The following is an 18171-nucleotide window of genomic DNA, read 5'->3' as shown; positions in this document are numbered from 1 at the left end:
TAAAAAAAAATAGTGAAATTTGTTGTCCTAGCAATAGTCCCTTCAGAATAGATTTTCAGTAAGGAAACTTGTTTGCGTTGGCCAACACACTGTATAGATTGGATACAAATCTCACTCAGCTCCTCAGAGCTAAAGAAAGGATGCTGATTATGGATTCAGAATGAGAGAGCTTTGTGGACTCTGGAGGAAGAGGATCTGGCAGTAGAATATGCTTCAGGCTTTTGAGGATTTTGTGAAACATTTTGCTTTTTCTCTGAAGCACCTAGCAGTAGGATCTGTGTTGCACACAGCAGGGAGGAATAGATGAGACATAACTATGGAATAATAGTTGGTTGGATTCCTGCAGACAATGATGGCGTTATCCCACTTGAATTAATCATCACTCAGCTCTAGCCATACTCTTCCACCTGAATAAAAGCCAGTCATTAGTCCCATTATATTAGAATTGGACCACATACAGTATAATACTTTTAAAGTGTTAAATTATGTTATTTAATCAGAATTTAATCTGAAGCTTTAACGTTCCCCATAATTAAAACAATGCACGTATTTGGGAAGGATACTAAATCAATTATCTAAGTACTGTAGCATTTCATTAGTTTTTCAAAGGATTCGTGTATATTTTCTAGAACTAAACAAAACAGTGTGAAGGTTCAGGCAAGTTTTATTTAGCACCAATACTGCATCAAGTCTATAAGACATGGATTATGTGACTAGACTCCGGCCGGGCAAAGCATATTTGTCCCCATGGAAGAAGACAGGTTTATTCAGTACATAACTGAAAGAAATACTTTACTGCTAAATTTAATGTGGGATTAAAATGTTTGAAAAGGTTGCTGCAGCTATAGAATTTGAAGGATATAATAGGTTAACAGGGTAAGATTTATTTAGTATCGATGTTTGTAGACCTACGTTTGTGGATCTTTTCGAAAGGTGGGGTAGGATGTGTCCTTTCTATTTTTTCTGTGGGACAAATACACCTTTGGAATTTTTTTTGCTCTATTGTGTTTTATTCTGCTTGGCTTTAAATGGTTCAGAAGCTGTTTGGTATTTTATACATCTGTAAGTGGCTTAGAGACTTTTTTGATAGAAAGTCATAAATAAATGCAAGAAATAAATAAACCAGTTCTACAAAATACCATCCTTTTAACTTCTTCATTTCCTGAAATTGTATAGCTACAGTCAGCTGCCTTTTCAAAGTGACATTTAATCCCACATTAAATTCTGTAGTAAGGTATTTCACTTATGCACTGTGCAGATCTGTCTCTGCAGTGGAGATGAATATGCTTGCTGCCTTTGAAAAAGTTGTCCTTTCCCCCCTTTGCCCCAGCCTGAGAAGAAAAATTGTAGTTATCCCATATTATTTTGCGCTGAATAAGGCGGGTGAAACTGCACTTGAAAATGACATAGTTCTTTTTGCCTATGAGAATAGAAATAGTATATTCTTGAACTGCTCAACTCTCTTCAACGGTGCACCAGAAAACAGTAATAAATTACTGTTGGAACTTCAGCAATAATTTACAGCAAACAACTACTGATCAAGTTGCAAACCATACACCAGTACAAGCACATAAAGCAGTAGTTCTGGCAGTAAACCATTGATAAAATGCCAGTGCAAATGTACCCCTACATTTGATTCATAGATCGTGCTGGTTGACCTATTTCTTGTGACAGATAGCAGATGTACCAGAAGCAAAAATACAATATTAAAGAAGTCATAATATATTCAAGCTCCATAAAGAGTCCCAAACTATAGGTTTAATTCCAACATAATTTCAAATGCCTTAATAAAAGATCTAACAATTTTTTTTGAGGATCAGAACCAAACCTTCCAGAGAGCTAGCTGTATTAGTTGGTTGCTGCAAAAACAGCAGACTCTCACGGCACCTTAAATTTCTTCTGGCATAAACGATCCTTGAGTAGAGGCCACTTCATCAAACGTGTGAAGTGGCATCCTCTGAATGCACATGAGGGAAAGTGTAAAATGTGAGTTTGGGTGGCAATGAAATGCAAAAATCAGAGTCTATGACCACCACTTATTCATTTGATTAGCAAGTCTTCCCACTATCAGGCTATGTGTTAAGATCTGTAGATGAGCCCTCCTGATAGTCCCACCACAGAGCCAAATGGGGTGTGTGGTTACCTAGGAAAGAACCTTTGTCCATTATTCAGAGCCACTTGAAAACACATCTATGCACCCAGACTTCTATGGGGATCTGATATTATTCATATGACTATTTATTTATTTAATTTAACAAAATTTAACACGGCTGTTCACAATGGCAATAATTGGTGATAAGACTAAATTAGCATTTGTAGTCAGGTAGGAAACTATGATTTTTTTTAAAAAATTTTTTTAACAAAATTTATATACTGCTTGATTGTAGGAAAACCTCTAAGCAGTTTACAAGAAATATTAAAATGGTCAATAAACATCTATGTGTCTGGATAGGCTTGTTTAAGCAGAGGTGCTGCAAAAATACAGCTATTTATTTATTTAGTGGATAACTCAGTTGGTTAGAGCATGGTGCTGATAAATGCCAAGGTTGCAGGTTCGATCCCCATATGGGAACAGCTGCATATTTCTGCATTGCAGGGGGTTGGACAAGATGTTCCCCAGGGTCCCTTCCAACTCTACATTTCTATGATTTTCTTTACTTCACTATTGTCTCTATTCAGACTCAAACAAATAGAATCAATCTTTGCTTTTAGTTTCCATTCAGCTATTTCATGCCCCTCCCCCTCAAATTCATATTTTTTTGGGAATGGTAGTTTTCAAACTTCTTCCTCCATGCAGATTATATTTTGGATTTGAATATTTTTAAAATAGCAATATTAATATTTTGTTTATCAGGTTGCATTTATGTGTTACAAGACAAACTACTGAAAGGCAAGAGGGCATTCTGTGGTACTCAGTGCCAGTACTCATATCTTGATAAAAGTGCCATTGGTGCCAGCACAAAATGGCTGCAATGGACAGTTAAAAAAAGAGAGAGAGGGCGGTGCTCTGTACTGGTGAGTTTCATCAGACAAAAGCATTGGCCTTCTTGTGAAGATGCAATTAACCGGGTGAATATTAGAGAATTATATGTTAGAGAATAATATTATATCTCTGGGCACTTTCATACGGCCTGTTTATTTAGCATCCATCCTGATTTGTTGGCATGGAGATTAGATGGTGTTGGCTATTTAATGTGCATTCACACTGGTATATTGGTGGGAAGCCTAAATGAAATTGCATCAAAGAAAGTGTGATCCCACCTCAAAATAGCAGTAGTCTGGAAGTACCCTCAGTTGGGATTACAACAAATTAAATTAGTTATTTAGCTCTTGATTCAAAACCTGAATGTTATCTCCAACTAATGCTTCTCCTTCAATAATCTCATTCTTAGTAGTCCTTGTAGCTGGAGAAGCTGAAAATAAAATAATTGGAGTTGTGAAATGCTAAAGAACCTGTGTGTGGTTTTGAGCCATGGATATGTTTTTTCATTGATATTTCCAATAGTGCTTCGTCAGAATCTCAATCTGATTTACTTGCTGTAGAAACACTTCTTTCCCTCCATGATATTGCCACTCTTTATCTGATGGTTGATCTCACCCTTGTGGTTGCTGATTTGGCTAATTCTGTTAAAGTTCATTTGGGTAGTTGAAATGTCATGGTGATTAAACTCGAGTATTTTGCTAGGTTCCAGGATGAATTGGTTTGAACAATCTTAGCCCCTCTGCTCGAACTGAAGTAGCTTCCTGCTGATGTTACAATAATAGGCAAAATTACAGTGGCTCTAGAATAGCGACTACATGCCTTGTGAACTAGCCTATGACATTTTTATGTGGGCTGGTTGGGTGTATTAAACAACAGTAAATTTAAAAGGAAATGGTTTTTGTACAGAGTTTTCTTTATTTTAATGTATGGAAAAGATAATGGGAGTAGTATTGTTAAAATCTAATTTTAATTCAGGGAGATTTCATTGTTGGGAAGGGAATAATCTAAATAATGCTTGCTAACATGTACAGTATATGATTGTGGATGCAATGCAAATAAAGCAACAGGCAGAAACCACTAAAACGCACTACCAAACTCCTGTTACAATTGATTTCAGTGGGATTTAACTGTCTCTGGATTTCATATTATGTATGTACAGTATGTATGCATGTATGTATGTATGTATGTATGTATGCATGCATGCATGCATATATATACGGATAGTGTTTATGGCCCATACTTCATCCACACCTGATTTTTCTCCAGTCTGCTGCTTCAGCCCCCTGCCAGGTCACTGACCCACTTTTGAAAAATGTTGTTGGAGTTTATAATTGGTTTGTCAATTTGGTGGCAGTGTTGGTGGTGTGCCTGCTGAAGCAGAAACTGATGGAAAATCATGGTGTGCATGCTTATCCACCTTGGAAATTATATGTATATTAAATTCTCTCTCCCCCTCCAACCCACCTTGCAAATCATTAAGACTTCTGCTAGTGAGAACCACCTAGGTTTACTCCAGATGGAAACTGAAAACTCTGCTCTGGAAAATAACTGCTCCCTGATCTCAGCTTCCCAAACACTTCACTGTCTAATAATTACAAATCTTCACAGTAAAAATGCTTGCCACAGTGGAGATTACAAAAACCTGTAATACACTTCTTCAATCCCACCTACATAACCCTGTTTTGTCATTTATTTAGATGCAACCCCTTCCGAGTATTTATTGGTAGTCAAAACACATAAACCGTGCTCATTTATCCTCCTCCAGTGGGTATTGCATATTTTGTGGCATATAGGGTTGTCATATTTTGAAAAGCATAAAAGAGTACACATTTACATACCCATGAAAAAGAGGACATGTCCTGGAAAAAGAGGACATATGGCAACCCTACTTTCAGCTCTGGTATTTCTGTAGTTTCATTTTAAATTACAGAAATAAATAACTGATGATGGTGATGTTGTTTATACTCCACCCATCTGGCAAAATATAAAAAATAATAAAATCAAAAATATTGATTTAGTGACAAGTGCTTATAATCACACAGGCATATTTCCCCCTTCAAAGAATTCTGGGCACTGTAGTTTATTCAGGGTTGTCAGGGTTGTAATTCTACAAGTGGTAAACTACAGTGCTCATAATTGAGGTGAGCAAATGTGTTTTGAATGTGCTTTAAGGGCATAGTGCGTACACAGCTTAAGCCAACAATGGGCTGGACTAATGTCTTACATTGGTAATAGTTACAGAAGTGTGCATGCACATGGAAGCTCATACCAATGACAAACTTAGTTGGTCTCTAAGGTGCTACTGGACGGAATTTTTTAAAGTTGGTAATGAACTGGATGAGAGCCAAGGGCTCCACCAGTCACCCACTACTTGGTTTAGCCCTTTACCACAAACAATATTTTTGAAATGGTTGCAATGCTTTGCTAAACTGTAACCTGAGCTCCTTGTGGAAAGCTTTGAAAATCGCTTTCACCACCCACCCCCTCCAAGTTTCCATGTGTGGTCTGGGACATTTTATCTCTGTGTTTAATAGGAAAATGGGGGCAGAGGCAGCCTGATTCTCAAAAGTTCTCCTTGGATTGGCACAGGATTTCCTAGGCAAAATGTTGATCTAAAAGGTCAGAAATGTGTCACTCCATCCATCCTACAAAAGCCACACACCCAGCACACTGCCTTCTTTCTTTTCCCCTGTTTTAATTTGGCAGTGAAGCCGAACTGGCAGCAGCAGTAATAGAATAGCCACTTTAACCGATAGTCAGGGATGATGGGAATCTTGGAATCCAGAGTTGGAGCAGGCTGGTCTAGATTGTATATGGGAAATGGGGAATGGGGGACAGAGCAATGGTCACCAACAGTTTACTCTGTGGGAAAGCTGTTGGACTAAATCGCTTTCCCTCCTTCAAATTCTTATTGTAGGATTTAAAGAAAACCAACAATCTGTGAGCATTTTATGCCTCTCTCATGTTGTATTTTGCTGTATTACACATGCATAATTATAGGTACAGCCATGCACTTAAATGCAAAGCAACAAGAGCATGGCCCCCTCTTCCCTATGCTGTCCACATATTCTGCCATTTCCTTCTTTTAACACCTGCTCCTTCTTTTCTCCTCTTACAGGATGAATCGTCCATGTTCTTCCAGTTTGGTCCATCAATAGAACAGCAAGCTTCTGTCATGCTCAACATCATGGAAGAATATGACTGGTACATCTTCTCCATTGTCACTACCTACTTTCCTGGCTACCAGGACTTTGTCAACAAGGTCCGTAGCACTATTGAGAACAGCTTTGTGGGCTGGGAGCTAGAAGAGGTGCTCTTGCTGGATATGTCTCTGGATGACGGAGACTCAAAGATCCAGAATCAGCTCAAGAAACTCCAGAGTCCTGTCATCCTCCTTTACTGTACTAAGGAAGAAGCCACCTATATCTTTGAGGTGGCTAACTCTGTGGGTCTGACTGGGTATGATTACACATGGATTGTACCCAGCTTGGTGGCTGGAGATACAGACACAGTCCCCTCTGAATTCCCCACTGGGCTTATCTCTGTGTCATATGACGAATGGGACTATGGCCTTCGCGACAGGGTGAAAGACGGAATAGCCATAATAACCACGGCTGCTTCTGACATGCTGTCTGAGCACAGCTTCATTCCTGAGCCCAAGAGCAGTTGCTACAACACACAGGACAAGAGGATCTACCAGTCAAACATGTTAAATAGGTAAGGGAAATCAGCATAATGGCTTGTCAGTAGCTGGCATGTTCTAACCCTCACAATGGATATGTGTCTTATTGAAGGCTTTAGGAAGAAAACTTCCAGCTGGGTCTGATTTCTGGGGTAAACAGGTAATCTGCCATGGTCCTTTGTTTCTTGTACAGTGTTCATTCATGCTAACTCAAGAGTAGTTTTGGAAATTAATTCAGAATGAGGAACTGGTCGATTATGAACTCATTGGTTGTGTGGCAGTCAACAGAAAATAGAAGCAGAGTAACAACCTCATATTAACAGTGTTTGTTTGTACACATACTTAAGGATGAAAGCTATTTTTGTTAATTTATATGTGAGGGCTTTCTGCAAGTGAGCTGATATTCAAAGTTATAAAGTACAGTACATTATTAAGATTTATCAAGGAGAAAGCTGTAGGTGCTATATAAGGAGAGATGGGTTTTAGATTGGCTTGGCAGGTCAGTAGCAGAAGAGCCAAGAATATGAGTGGCAAGAAAGAAATGTCTTAGGGCAAGAGTGGCAAAGGAAGTGAGGACACTCAGGGGTTAAATGTACTAGGAACTGGGTTATTTATTTATTCATTTAATATATTTGTACTCTGCCTTTCTCACATTTTGGGATTCAAGGTGACATACGACATTTAAAAACATTAGAAAATAAAAAGTAATAAAAACAAGCTAGCTAAAAACAGTAATATATCAATATATAAAATATATCAAACACACTTTAAACCAGCAATGATACTATAATAAAGGGAGACAAGGGACATTTGGGAAGTTTTATGATCAGTATCGGGTGGTGTGGTGGGACTGTTCTGCTCTCCTAACCTGCCTCTGGCTGAGTCACTAATGCATACCAAGACAGAGTGGGGAAGGCATGAGGCGGCAGCTAGGTCAGGGTGGTGCAAACACAACATCAGGAGCACTGAATTGGCTCCACTGCTGTGTTTTTCTTTCCCTGGCCTCACCTCTGCCTCACCACTCACCATCTCCATCCCACTATGCAGCAGTGAATCAGTTGGAGGGAGGAATACCGGTAGTCCCACCATGCTGTCCTCTACTGTTTCTACCTCTGAAGCATAAAGCAGCCACACCCATGCTTGGATGGACAACACACTTGAACCAAATGTGGCCCAAAGGGAAGAACAGGACATTCTGCAATAGGCAGCACAGCTGTCTGCTTCTTGCAATATGAGCTCAGCCATTGGCTGTGTTGCTTTCTGGGTGCCTTCTCTAGACAGCGTAAGGGCTGAATGGAAAGGGTGCCAAGGACGTGGCAGCAGAAATCTTCACTACAGCTCTGGCTTGCTACAGCCAGTCCTTAATGGATATCTTTTCCAGGAAGGACTCAGGTTAATTTTAAAGACCAGGATAGGAGGAGATGATTTCAAATTACAGACATGAACAATTTGGCCCCACTGATTTTAGGCCTTTAAATGTTATAGCAACTCTGTGGGATAAGCCCACAAAAAGGAATTTCCCACTGACAGTCTTGTAGTGTTTTAAAGTATACCAGGTTCTTATTGATTTCAACAGCATGTACTTCAGTATAAATGTGTCAAAAGTTGTGACCTTAAAAGGTTAAGCTAGGAATGAAGCCTGTGTCTTAGCTGCCTATAAAATCACTACCATTTTGTTGTTGTTGTTGCTGCTACTGTGATGGTTTCAGCTATCAGGGAAAAACATCTTTGTACTGTTGTGCAGCAAGGACAGTCTTATTAAACTTAGGTTTAAATAGCAATCGGTAATATATTTACAATTGCTTGCATTGATCCAGAACACTTTTTGCACAGGGGACTTCTGTTCTGTCCTGTTTCTGTTCTGTTCTGAGAGAGGGGCAGACTTTGGTCTTTTAAATTTCAGCAGTGCCCTGTGCAAGGCCAAAATTTGACGTCCTGCCTCTCTCTTTTTTGCTCAGCTTAATTCACTCCTTCATACGGTAGTAGTTGTGATACCCTGTGGCGTCCCCTAGGCCCAGTCACGCTGGCCTAAATCCACCTCTGATTGTCCTTTGTGCACGCAATCCATTTCTACTGGGCATGCCTTTGTCTTATAGAAAATCATGGGAAGCTCCTTCGTGTAGTCACAGTTATAGTCAAAATTTAACCTTAATATTACTTGATATTAAAATTGTCAGGGAGACATAGGTTTATGTTTGCCTAAACTTAAGTCTTTCTAAAATCATGGAAACAGTATCTATAGCTGTCATGAAACATTATGACACTTGTGTAGCTGCCACTGACAGTTGGGGTCTCAGAACTTTTCCTTCCCTCAGTACTATTGCCCAGTAATCCAAAATGTGTGATGCCACAACATTGGCTTGATTCACACATAAGGATGGGAAGAAATTCAATTCCATTCACATTTAAAGGCCAGCCTACATAGCTTTCCCCTTCTAAAACAGTACATGATCCAAAATAAAACAATCTGTAAAAACTTGTGGTTCTCCAAATTTGTGTGGTGCAGTTCTCTAGCCAAGTAATGTGTCCATAAATGCATGCATAGACTAGGGAAAATTGTGCATTAACAATGCAGATATAAGTGAAAATGGCATACCAAAATGTATTAGATAAAATTTTCTCTGAAAAATGTATATATTAGGTCAAACCAAAATGCTGGTGAATTTCCATGAGTATTATTTTTTAATTTGAAAACTGATGCAGAAATGTGGAAAGCTGAGTTTAAGGCTGGAAATAATATTAGAATGGAGAAAACCGAAAATGATAAATTCACCCCACTCTTAGTCTCATGTTGTGCTGTGACAGCCTCTCAGAGGGAAGTTCACATATGCTTTGCTCCTCCCTGCTCCTTTTCCTTGCTTTGCCACATTGAGCTAAGTTTGCTTAACATGCCATCCAAACCACAGGCTCGTGGTTTAGCTCTAACGTCTAACCAGACTAACCACAAGCCTTAGCCAAGCTTTGTTGTTTATGATTCATGGCTAGTCTTGCAGAGCTAAACCACAAATCTGGGTTTGAACAAAGTGTAAAGCCAAACTCGGGCTTAGCTTGGCACATCACAGCAGAACCTCACAATTGTCACCTGAGACAATTTTTCATTTCTCAGTGTTATGGGGAGAATGGGGAAGATATGGGCCTGTTGCTTTTACTGGCAGCCATGCATAAAGCAAAACTTATTGTCTTGGCCTGGGGGAGAGGAGGAGATCCAGAGCTGACAATGCAAAGAGATTGCAGCCAGCAGCATAAAGCCTTCAGCGAACCTATGTGAATCTATGTGTGAGATTGTGTCTTCTCTGGCAGATGAGCTATCACAGTTGAGAATGGAACATATAAGCAGGAGGTCTTGCAGTTCTAAATGAAAAAGCTAGCGGCAAGGTATTGCTCTGAGGGACCCGTATTCTTGGAAGCTGTTTCTCCTATCCAGTTTTGTCAATATTGGAGGCAGACTGCAAAACTTCAAGATTGTGGGGGAGGAACACAGCTAAGTTATACGTCTGGGCTTGGTAGACTAAATGCCTGCTGCAGGGAATGGGAGCCCTGATTTTTCAGTTATTGCAGCAGAAATGCCATCAGTTCAAAACTTTAGAAGCAAGAGGGAACTTCTGAATCCATACACATGGCACTTTACATGGTCTCTGATTGGAGGATTATATTTGGTATCACTCAGATAGAGAACATGCAACATTTCAAAAAGTTTAGCTGTAAGAATTTGGTATACTGCATTTTATTAGTCATTGTAGTACACATACACTTCAGCAGGCTCCAGAACTCCTGAGATTTTTCAATATATATGTTTGTGTGACTTGCCTCCTAGCCCACATACGTAACTCTGAATCGTGGCCTGTGATGAGGCAAAACTTGATGGAATTATTGGTTGCCTCATATCTCTTAGGGCCTACCTTGTTATTAAGTTAGAATTCTACCCCTGATCTTCAAAGTTGGTCAAAGAAGGATGACTCCGTAGAAATGAAATGTAACAGTTTCCTATTTGGTATGCAGAATTCTGATGAAATCAGGGGAACTTTAAACAATTAGTTAATATGTGATGAATAATTGGCCATGACAGCAGAATAATAAAGAAAAAAATGGCAAAATCTCTGTTACTTAAGTAACTAACTGCTGATAATTTTATCATGTCAAGGTCCTGTAAAAGAATTAGATTAATGAAAGAACATGCCTGCCTATTTTCCATTTTGCTAAATGACGCTCCTCCCTTCCCCCACAAATGTTCTTACTATAAAAATAGAAACGGCCGTGCTGCCATGGTTCCCCACACAACTTTAGAGTCTCTTTCCATTTTCTTTGATGCAATTTCACATAAAAATCTGGTTTGACAAAAGACCAGCCCAGTGCGTCCCCTAGTGGTTATGTCCTGAGGGGAAACCCTGGCAATAATCATGGTCATTAGGAGATCGTTGCAAACAGCAGAAGTGTTAACTTGTAGCTTCCAGCCTGAACATCAATTCAATTAATAACCTCAAAAAATATCTTGCAGATTCACAGTTTGACTAAACTGCTTGTTTAATTTTTCCAGGCCTAAGCTGCCAAGCAGTTGCAATATTCCACTTCATAAGGGAAGTAGCAATTTATAAGGAAATGTTTCCTGCCTTATGGCCCACATTCAACAATGTGCTTAAACAAATGCTTAGATTTTTATAATATATAACTGCATTCATTTTGATATAAGAAATAGTGACCCCAGGTGTGTATTGTTATTGTTTTAATAATGTTTTAATATTTCACTTTAATTGCCTTTAGCCTTTTAGAATGTATTAGGCTTGATTTTTGTGTGTTCTGCATTTGCAAGTTTCCCCCTCCTACACTGCATGCCACCTCTCCTTATCTACCCCTGAAAGTGGTACAAATGGCAGGATGTTTTAGCACCAGAGTGTAAATCAGCTATCCTTGAAACTATCTGAGACCTAGGAAGAGGATTTTATGATGCTGTTCTCTCGTTGAAGGCTAGGTTGCCAGGGTAACGCTGGACACCCAAGACCTAAAATGGTCAAATGGTCTGGGCACATCAGGGCCACTCCAAAGTGATGCAGGGGTGAAGATACCTACCAATACGGAGCCCTGTGTGCTTTACTTCTCATGACCTGTAACCTTTCCAGATATATGTAAAGATGTTTTATGACTCTTTGTTTGCTGTGTTTGAACTAATATATAAGCTTTTGTTCTGAAGTGCCTCGGGGCATACCTTCTCAATTGGCGTGTTGAGTTGAGTGAGCTCTGACCTATTGCAATAGTAGCTATAATAAACACTGGGTCCCTATATCTGGATGCTGGACTTGAAAATAGTTTCCTTGGTTCTGTGGTTTATTCTAAAGGTGGTTGTTCCTCACCTGGGTTATGAACAAGGTGGCGTAGAGGTGAATTCTCATCAGATTTTTTATCTGAATGGAAGCTTGCAGCTGCTTGAAGTTGGTGCTGCAAAGATATTGTAAAGCTCATTCAATGGACTTTCAATGGCTACATATGAATATTTTATCACACATTCTACCACAGATTTTATCACTCATCCATAACCAATGTGTGGTGTATTCCTCCTTACAATCTGTTAGCTTGGTCATCTGTATGGTCTCTCTTTACTTTAAGAATAAAACTGAAGTCACTCCCTAAGAGTGACAAAAAGGACTTTGAATGTTCCATTCGTGGTGTTGTAGCTGCCAAAAATGAGGAAAGCTCTTTCTGTAATGCAGGACCCAGAAGGTTGTGGTGTTTTTTCACTGTTAACTGCCCCTGTGGATTCTTGTGATTTCAGATTTGTTTGCTAGCCTGGGTAAAATGGGTGCAATCTCAATGCAGCCATTTGGACACCACTTCACGCAATCAGCTTTCCACATGGAGCGCCGCACACGTATTTCTGATTTTCCGTAATCTTTATGTGAAAGAATAGGCTATTGCCTGCTCACATGACTATAAAGCAGTTTTTCCAGTGTTGTAAGGGATTGTCCTGATATAGCAATACTTAAAACATACAAACCAGGAATTTCGAGCCGTACAGATCTTTCCAACTCTGTTGGGACATCCACAGGTCACTGTGAGCACCACACACAATGGACAACATCATACCTTCCATTTCATTTTACATAGCATTTCACATATAACAACTGTCATTTTTTGTAGCTGTAATGCCTTTATTCTTACCAGTGGTGCAGCTAGGCAATTTCAGTTCTCAAAAGTAATAGTTTTACAGGGGTGCAGGACCTGTGTATTACTTCTTTTCTCCCCCCATCATTTCATGCTTTACCACTATTTCTATAGTCCTAATATGTTAAAGCAAAAAAAGATGTGCTCTGAGCATGTGCAGTTTCACAAAATTCATTTAAATCATAGTGCCATCACAACCAAAGGGGAAAACCAAAGGTGCCGGGCAAAAATGTTCCTCTTCAACCAGACCTTTGGCTGACATTGACTGCCAAGAGGGACTTCTCTCTTGTACATCAATGCCTGTAAAAGGCAGGCTTATTTCTGTGCTGCTCCTACCCCTTGCCTGCCATGAGGAGGGGAGAAATAAATATTTGATAGCCCTATCCTGGCTGCTTCCAAAAATGCTCAGCACAGGGATTGTATGAGCCCCACACAAGCGATTTTGACAGATGGGCAGGGCAGGGCAACTATCATGTGATGTCATAGTAACATTGTGTGATTGACAGGTGGGTGTTCTTTGCCCTTTGCCAAATTTGGCCTGTGAGGCCAATCCTGAGATGGATCTGGTCCATGAAGCCAAAATGGTTCCCCACTGAGGAAATGGAAGGATTTTTCAAACATCTTCATCTGCCCCAGCTGCAACAAAAGATGTCTCGGTCTCTACAGCCACAGCAGGTGCTAACTCTCCCCAACAGTTTGACTTCACCCCCAATGTATGCCAACCTTCCAACAGAATAGAGTCCTCTGTAAAGTAGGAGGAAGCTATCCATTCACTATCAGGTGGGTAGTAACCTGATCATAATAGGTTTTATGAAACTTACAATAGATTGGACCTGATTTTGTTTATTATATCTATAGTCAGCCTTACCAACTGGGACAGGTAGTTATGGGGAGATGGAAGTGAAAAATAGGTGATGAACAAGATGCAATAACTTTGCACAGTTTTATCTCACAGACATCCTGTTGAATTTAGTGGCAGATACTGGGTTGTTTTTTTTTTTTTTGCTTTAGATCCAGGAATCCAGCTGCATGAATAGGGGCAAAAGGTTTTTTTGTAAGCTAGACCTATTTCTGTCAGTCTGTTTTCAGATAGCGCAGAACTTTCTCAACAACTTTTGCTTCACTCTGCAGCTTTGCTGCTTCTCATGCTCTTATTCAGCCAGAGGCAAATGTTTTGAAAAATCTGAACAAAAACAGTTCAACCAATTTTGAGTTATGACAGTGTGAAATAAATGCATTAGTTCTGCTCTCAAATAATTGTTCAGTTGTGAAAGTTTTTTTGGGGTGGATAATTAATTCAAATCGCCTAAGTTTTAAGCATTCAAATTCAGAGTGTATCGAATATTTAGTGAAGAATGCCTTCCTTGAGAGGCTTGGAAAAATGATTTTGAAATAAATGTATTAACTTTTGCAGATAACACACCTCGCCTTAACACGATGGCTTTGGACCCCCTCCCTTTTTGCATTGTACATCCTGCATACGTCATTTGTCTAAAAATTTGGGTGAACGTCGCTTCCTAATTCTGAGACATTATTTATCATCTATAAAACAAATATGACTTTGAAAAATTAACATGATGGAGAGAAAATCTATTAAATTGTCTATTTCACCCTCTTCTCCTGCATCATTTATCTAGTAAAATATTGAATTGTACAGCATATTCTGACATGAATTATGATTTTCCTTTGCACGTTGGAACACATTTAAAAGCCATACATTGCTTAAAACAGCTGAGTAAAGACCATCATCTGAGAGATGCTCTAAAAGAGAATATAATGAATAGTCTGCAATAAGCAAAGCTTTTTAATGGATAGATGAAGCCTCTTAGAAGAGAGAGCCAGCTCAATTGGGAGGCTTCTCATTGGTGGACAGGCCGGCTCAGATTGGAAGTGAATTTTTACTCTAATAGTACTTTAGATTAGAATCATTAAAAATATCTATATGGAAACAATTATGTGGAAATGAAACAATTAGTTTCAATTTGCAATTATAATGTAATATATTGTTAAATTTCTTATTAACTAGGATGAATTTGTTTTTCTATTCTCTTCCTCCTATTTTTAGCAACACTGCCCCTATTACTCCTCACGCTTCTTCCTCTCAAGCAGGAATATTGCCATTTATATTGTTAACTTTGCATCATTCATGTTCCCTATTGTTTATTTGTAATGAGTCAGAGTTATAGCATTTTGTATTTTGAAAGCATGACAGTAGAAATAACTGCTGAAATGCAAACAACTCTGGTGTGAAGTATTGGATCTGGGTTCTACAGGGGTGTGTTTGCAGCATGTAAGTAAGTGCTAGAAATCAGCTTGGTTCTTAACAAATTATTCTCTTTAGGGTCTTTTAAAATTACTATTACACAGGTTTTCTTCTCTTCCACCAAAGCATTCAGGGTATGACATACAGAGGGCTTTTAGGAAGGTGGAGTGGGGCAACAGAGCTATGGGCAACTGCCCAAGGATGCCGGGTTTTGATGCTGGCCCTGGGGGGGGGGGCTACATCAGGAGTCTTCAGACCTTTCTTTGTGCTTAGTGAGCTGGATTACAGATACCTCACCAAGGAGCAGGTGCAGTTTGGGGAACTTTGTTGCATGAAGCACAGAAAAGAGGATCCAACTGTAGCAGGACTAGCTTTTGATGAAGGACAGCAATATTAATTTTGAATCCCTCTGTGAACTACAAAGTTCACAGAGGTGCTCAAGTATTGGGGTTGAGAAATAGAGTGTATCTGCATCAGTCAGCAAACTGCTTTGTTTCTTGTCCTGGATTGCAATAAGCCCCCTCAAGACAATCTTTGTCCTAACTAAGCGTATTTGCTTTTTAAAAAACAAACAAACAAACACACTTCTGTTTTCTTCCAACCAAGACTTATTTATCAATGGAAGGCTCTCTTTTACCCAGTTTTGTAGAATCATAGGTCGGGCTGGTGACAAGCCACAGGGGGCCCTTGGCATGCGGTCAGCCTAGTTCTATTGCTGCATGCTACCACTGCACGCTACTGCGGCTGCATTCTGTCACTGCCATGCAGCAGCACTGTATGCGTGGGACCAGGCATATGCACATAGCACTGAACCCGGAAGTGATCCAAAGAGTCACAAAAGGGGGCAGACCTTAGGGGGGGGGCACACACAGAGTGTTTGCAGTCTTTTTCAATGGTGTTTCAAATATATGCGATTTCATTTAAACGCATGGTGCCTTGGAACGTAACCCCCATGTGAACTGGGAGTTGCCTGTATTCCAATATGTATGAAGCAGACCACTAAAGTGTACTTGTAAGAAACTGGTAGAAAGGAGACTTGAGTCTAAGAACAAGAGAAATGAATGCTTGATGATCACATACTGTAAAGAGCTTACTGTCCTTGTGGAAACTAGCTCAGGACCAGGTGACCTACTTCAAAGGGTATGCACCATCAACTATTACAGTAGCCATTTTAAAAAAACAAATCTACTGACTGAGTTCACCAGGACTCCCTAAGAGCAGTGCTTTTTTCCTGGGGGGAGTATGCATACCCTTAAACGTTTTGTGAATCTTTGTACTTCTGTCCATTTACTATATTTATTTCCCCCGATTTGAACTATAAAAAGGTGTTTTTCTTGATTCAAAATGAGAGTACCTCTAAACATTTCTTTAGAAAAAAAGAGCGCTGCCTAAGAGCATTGGATGGGAACAGCATCCACTAATTAAATTTCCTAGATGGGTAAGTACCTTAGACTGGCATATATAAGGCCTGTGGGTGTTGCTTTCAAGAAATAATTAAAGCCTTGTACAGATGTTGTGCTAGACTCACATTCAAGTGGTCATAAGCATAAGTGAATACATGTACCTACGCAAAACATGCTAGTGTGGGAGAACCCCTTAAAATCTTGGGTGTTGACTGTGCATTTGTATGCACATGTAGTTGTGTGAACAGTTGAACACAATGTAACTACATGTCTGTGTCCAAAGTTAAATCAGCAAACCACGCACAGAACAATGGTGCATATGGTTACTTTTTTGTCATTAGTGGTTTGTGTAGCTTTTTCTTGCCTTATTATATCCTACCTCATCCCCATTGTTGAGACCAGTTGGTACACTATCTGAGATAATTAGATCAACAAAGTACATCAATAAAATGACCACATATCTACTGAACAACACCCACAATTAAAACCACATGTTTATGGTGTATACTGATCACATGCGTATTTAATATACGTAATGTCTTAACAGGGCTTAAAACTCAAGCTACAGGTTACAGGCCATAAAACTTTTTGGTCAAGTTGGACTCCTTTTATATCGTCTATAATCCCACATGCCAACTACCTATAATCCCACATTCCAACCACCAATTTGTCATATGTCTATTGGGAAAGTTCAGCTGGGATAAGTAAGCTACAACATTTGAGCAGGATCAGAAATCATTGTCTTTCTTTTTTTCTGTATTGCTGGGCTACTGGGTTGTTGTTGATTTCTTTTGTCCACTGTAACAATGTGACGCTTCTGAGACTCTCTGTCTTTTGTAGAATATGAAAGTAAGGGTATCAAAATCAAAGAAGCAAATAAACAAAAGAAAACTACATGTTACATGGAGCTCTGTGGTAATTTTCTTTTAAAATGAAAAGCCAAAATTTAACCTGGGCAGGCTTTGACCCAGAATAGAGGCAAGGTACACAATCCCAGTGTAATCATTTCCCCTCTGGTCATTTTTCATGCTAAAACTGTGTTTCTACCCATTGAAAAGAAGAATATAAGATTCCACAATTTCCCCCTCTATTTTCCCCTCACAGGGGAAAAATGAACTTGGAAAGAAAGGATTCATTCATTCGTATTCATTTTCTTTAAAAACAGAATTCTGTAAATTCTGTAAAAGAATACAGAAATGCTTTCTCAGGGTTTCTTCCTTTATACATTTTTAAGGCAAGTTGAAAAGATCAGAATTTTAAGACAGAGTCTTTTGATCTGTTCCCCTGCTCAAAATGACCAAAAGTAGACACAGTGCTGAGGTTGGTGGAGAGGTTTTAAGTAGCTTTCTAATAGAGATGCAAATTGCTCTAGTCATCAGATGAATGAGCAAGGAAGAGCAATAAGCTGTACAGATGAGCTGTGGTGGGTGGGCCTTATGTGTGTGAGATGTGTATCCTGTACATTGCCGGGTTGTGTGGCTACACCCACTGATGGGATATGGCCCCAGAGTGTTGGCCAAAGTATGTTTGTCACTCCTGTATAAATGTTCCATTCTAGAGCAATTAGGGACTCTGTAAAGTCATCCTACTGTTCTCATTAGGTAGGCTAGGTACAGTGCTGGTACACAGACATTGTTCCAGCACCTTTTCCAGCCGGGGGTGGGGGTGGGACTTGAGCTGAAGTTGC

At 39.5% G+C, this 18171-nt stretch overlaps 1 protein-coding gene across 1 annotated transcript in view; it reads left to right on the top strand.

Annotated features, from left to right (window-relative positions):
- Nucleotides 1-6704, top strand: part of LOC132592759 (glutamate receptor ionotropic, NMDA 2B-like) — a 126067-nt gene extending 119363 nt beyond the window's left edge. Inside the window, exon 3 of the mRNA XM_060279742.1 lies at nucleotides 6102-6704. Coding sequence (XP_060135725.1) covers nucleotides 6102-6704 — 603 coding nt within the window. The remainder of the gene's footprint in view (nucleotides 1-6101) is intronic.
- Nucleotides 6705-18171: the final 11467 nt, after the last annotated feature.

The sequence above is a fragment of the Zootoca vivipara genome, chromosome 10, assembly GCF_963506605.1.
Source record: "Zootoca vivipara chromosome 10, rZooViv1.1, whole genome shotgun sequence".
Lineage (NCBI taxonomy): Eukaryota > Metazoa > Chordata > Lepidosauria > Squamata > Lacertidae > Zootoca > Zootoca vivipara.
This window is presented reverse-complemented; position numbering and strand designations above follow the sequence as displayed.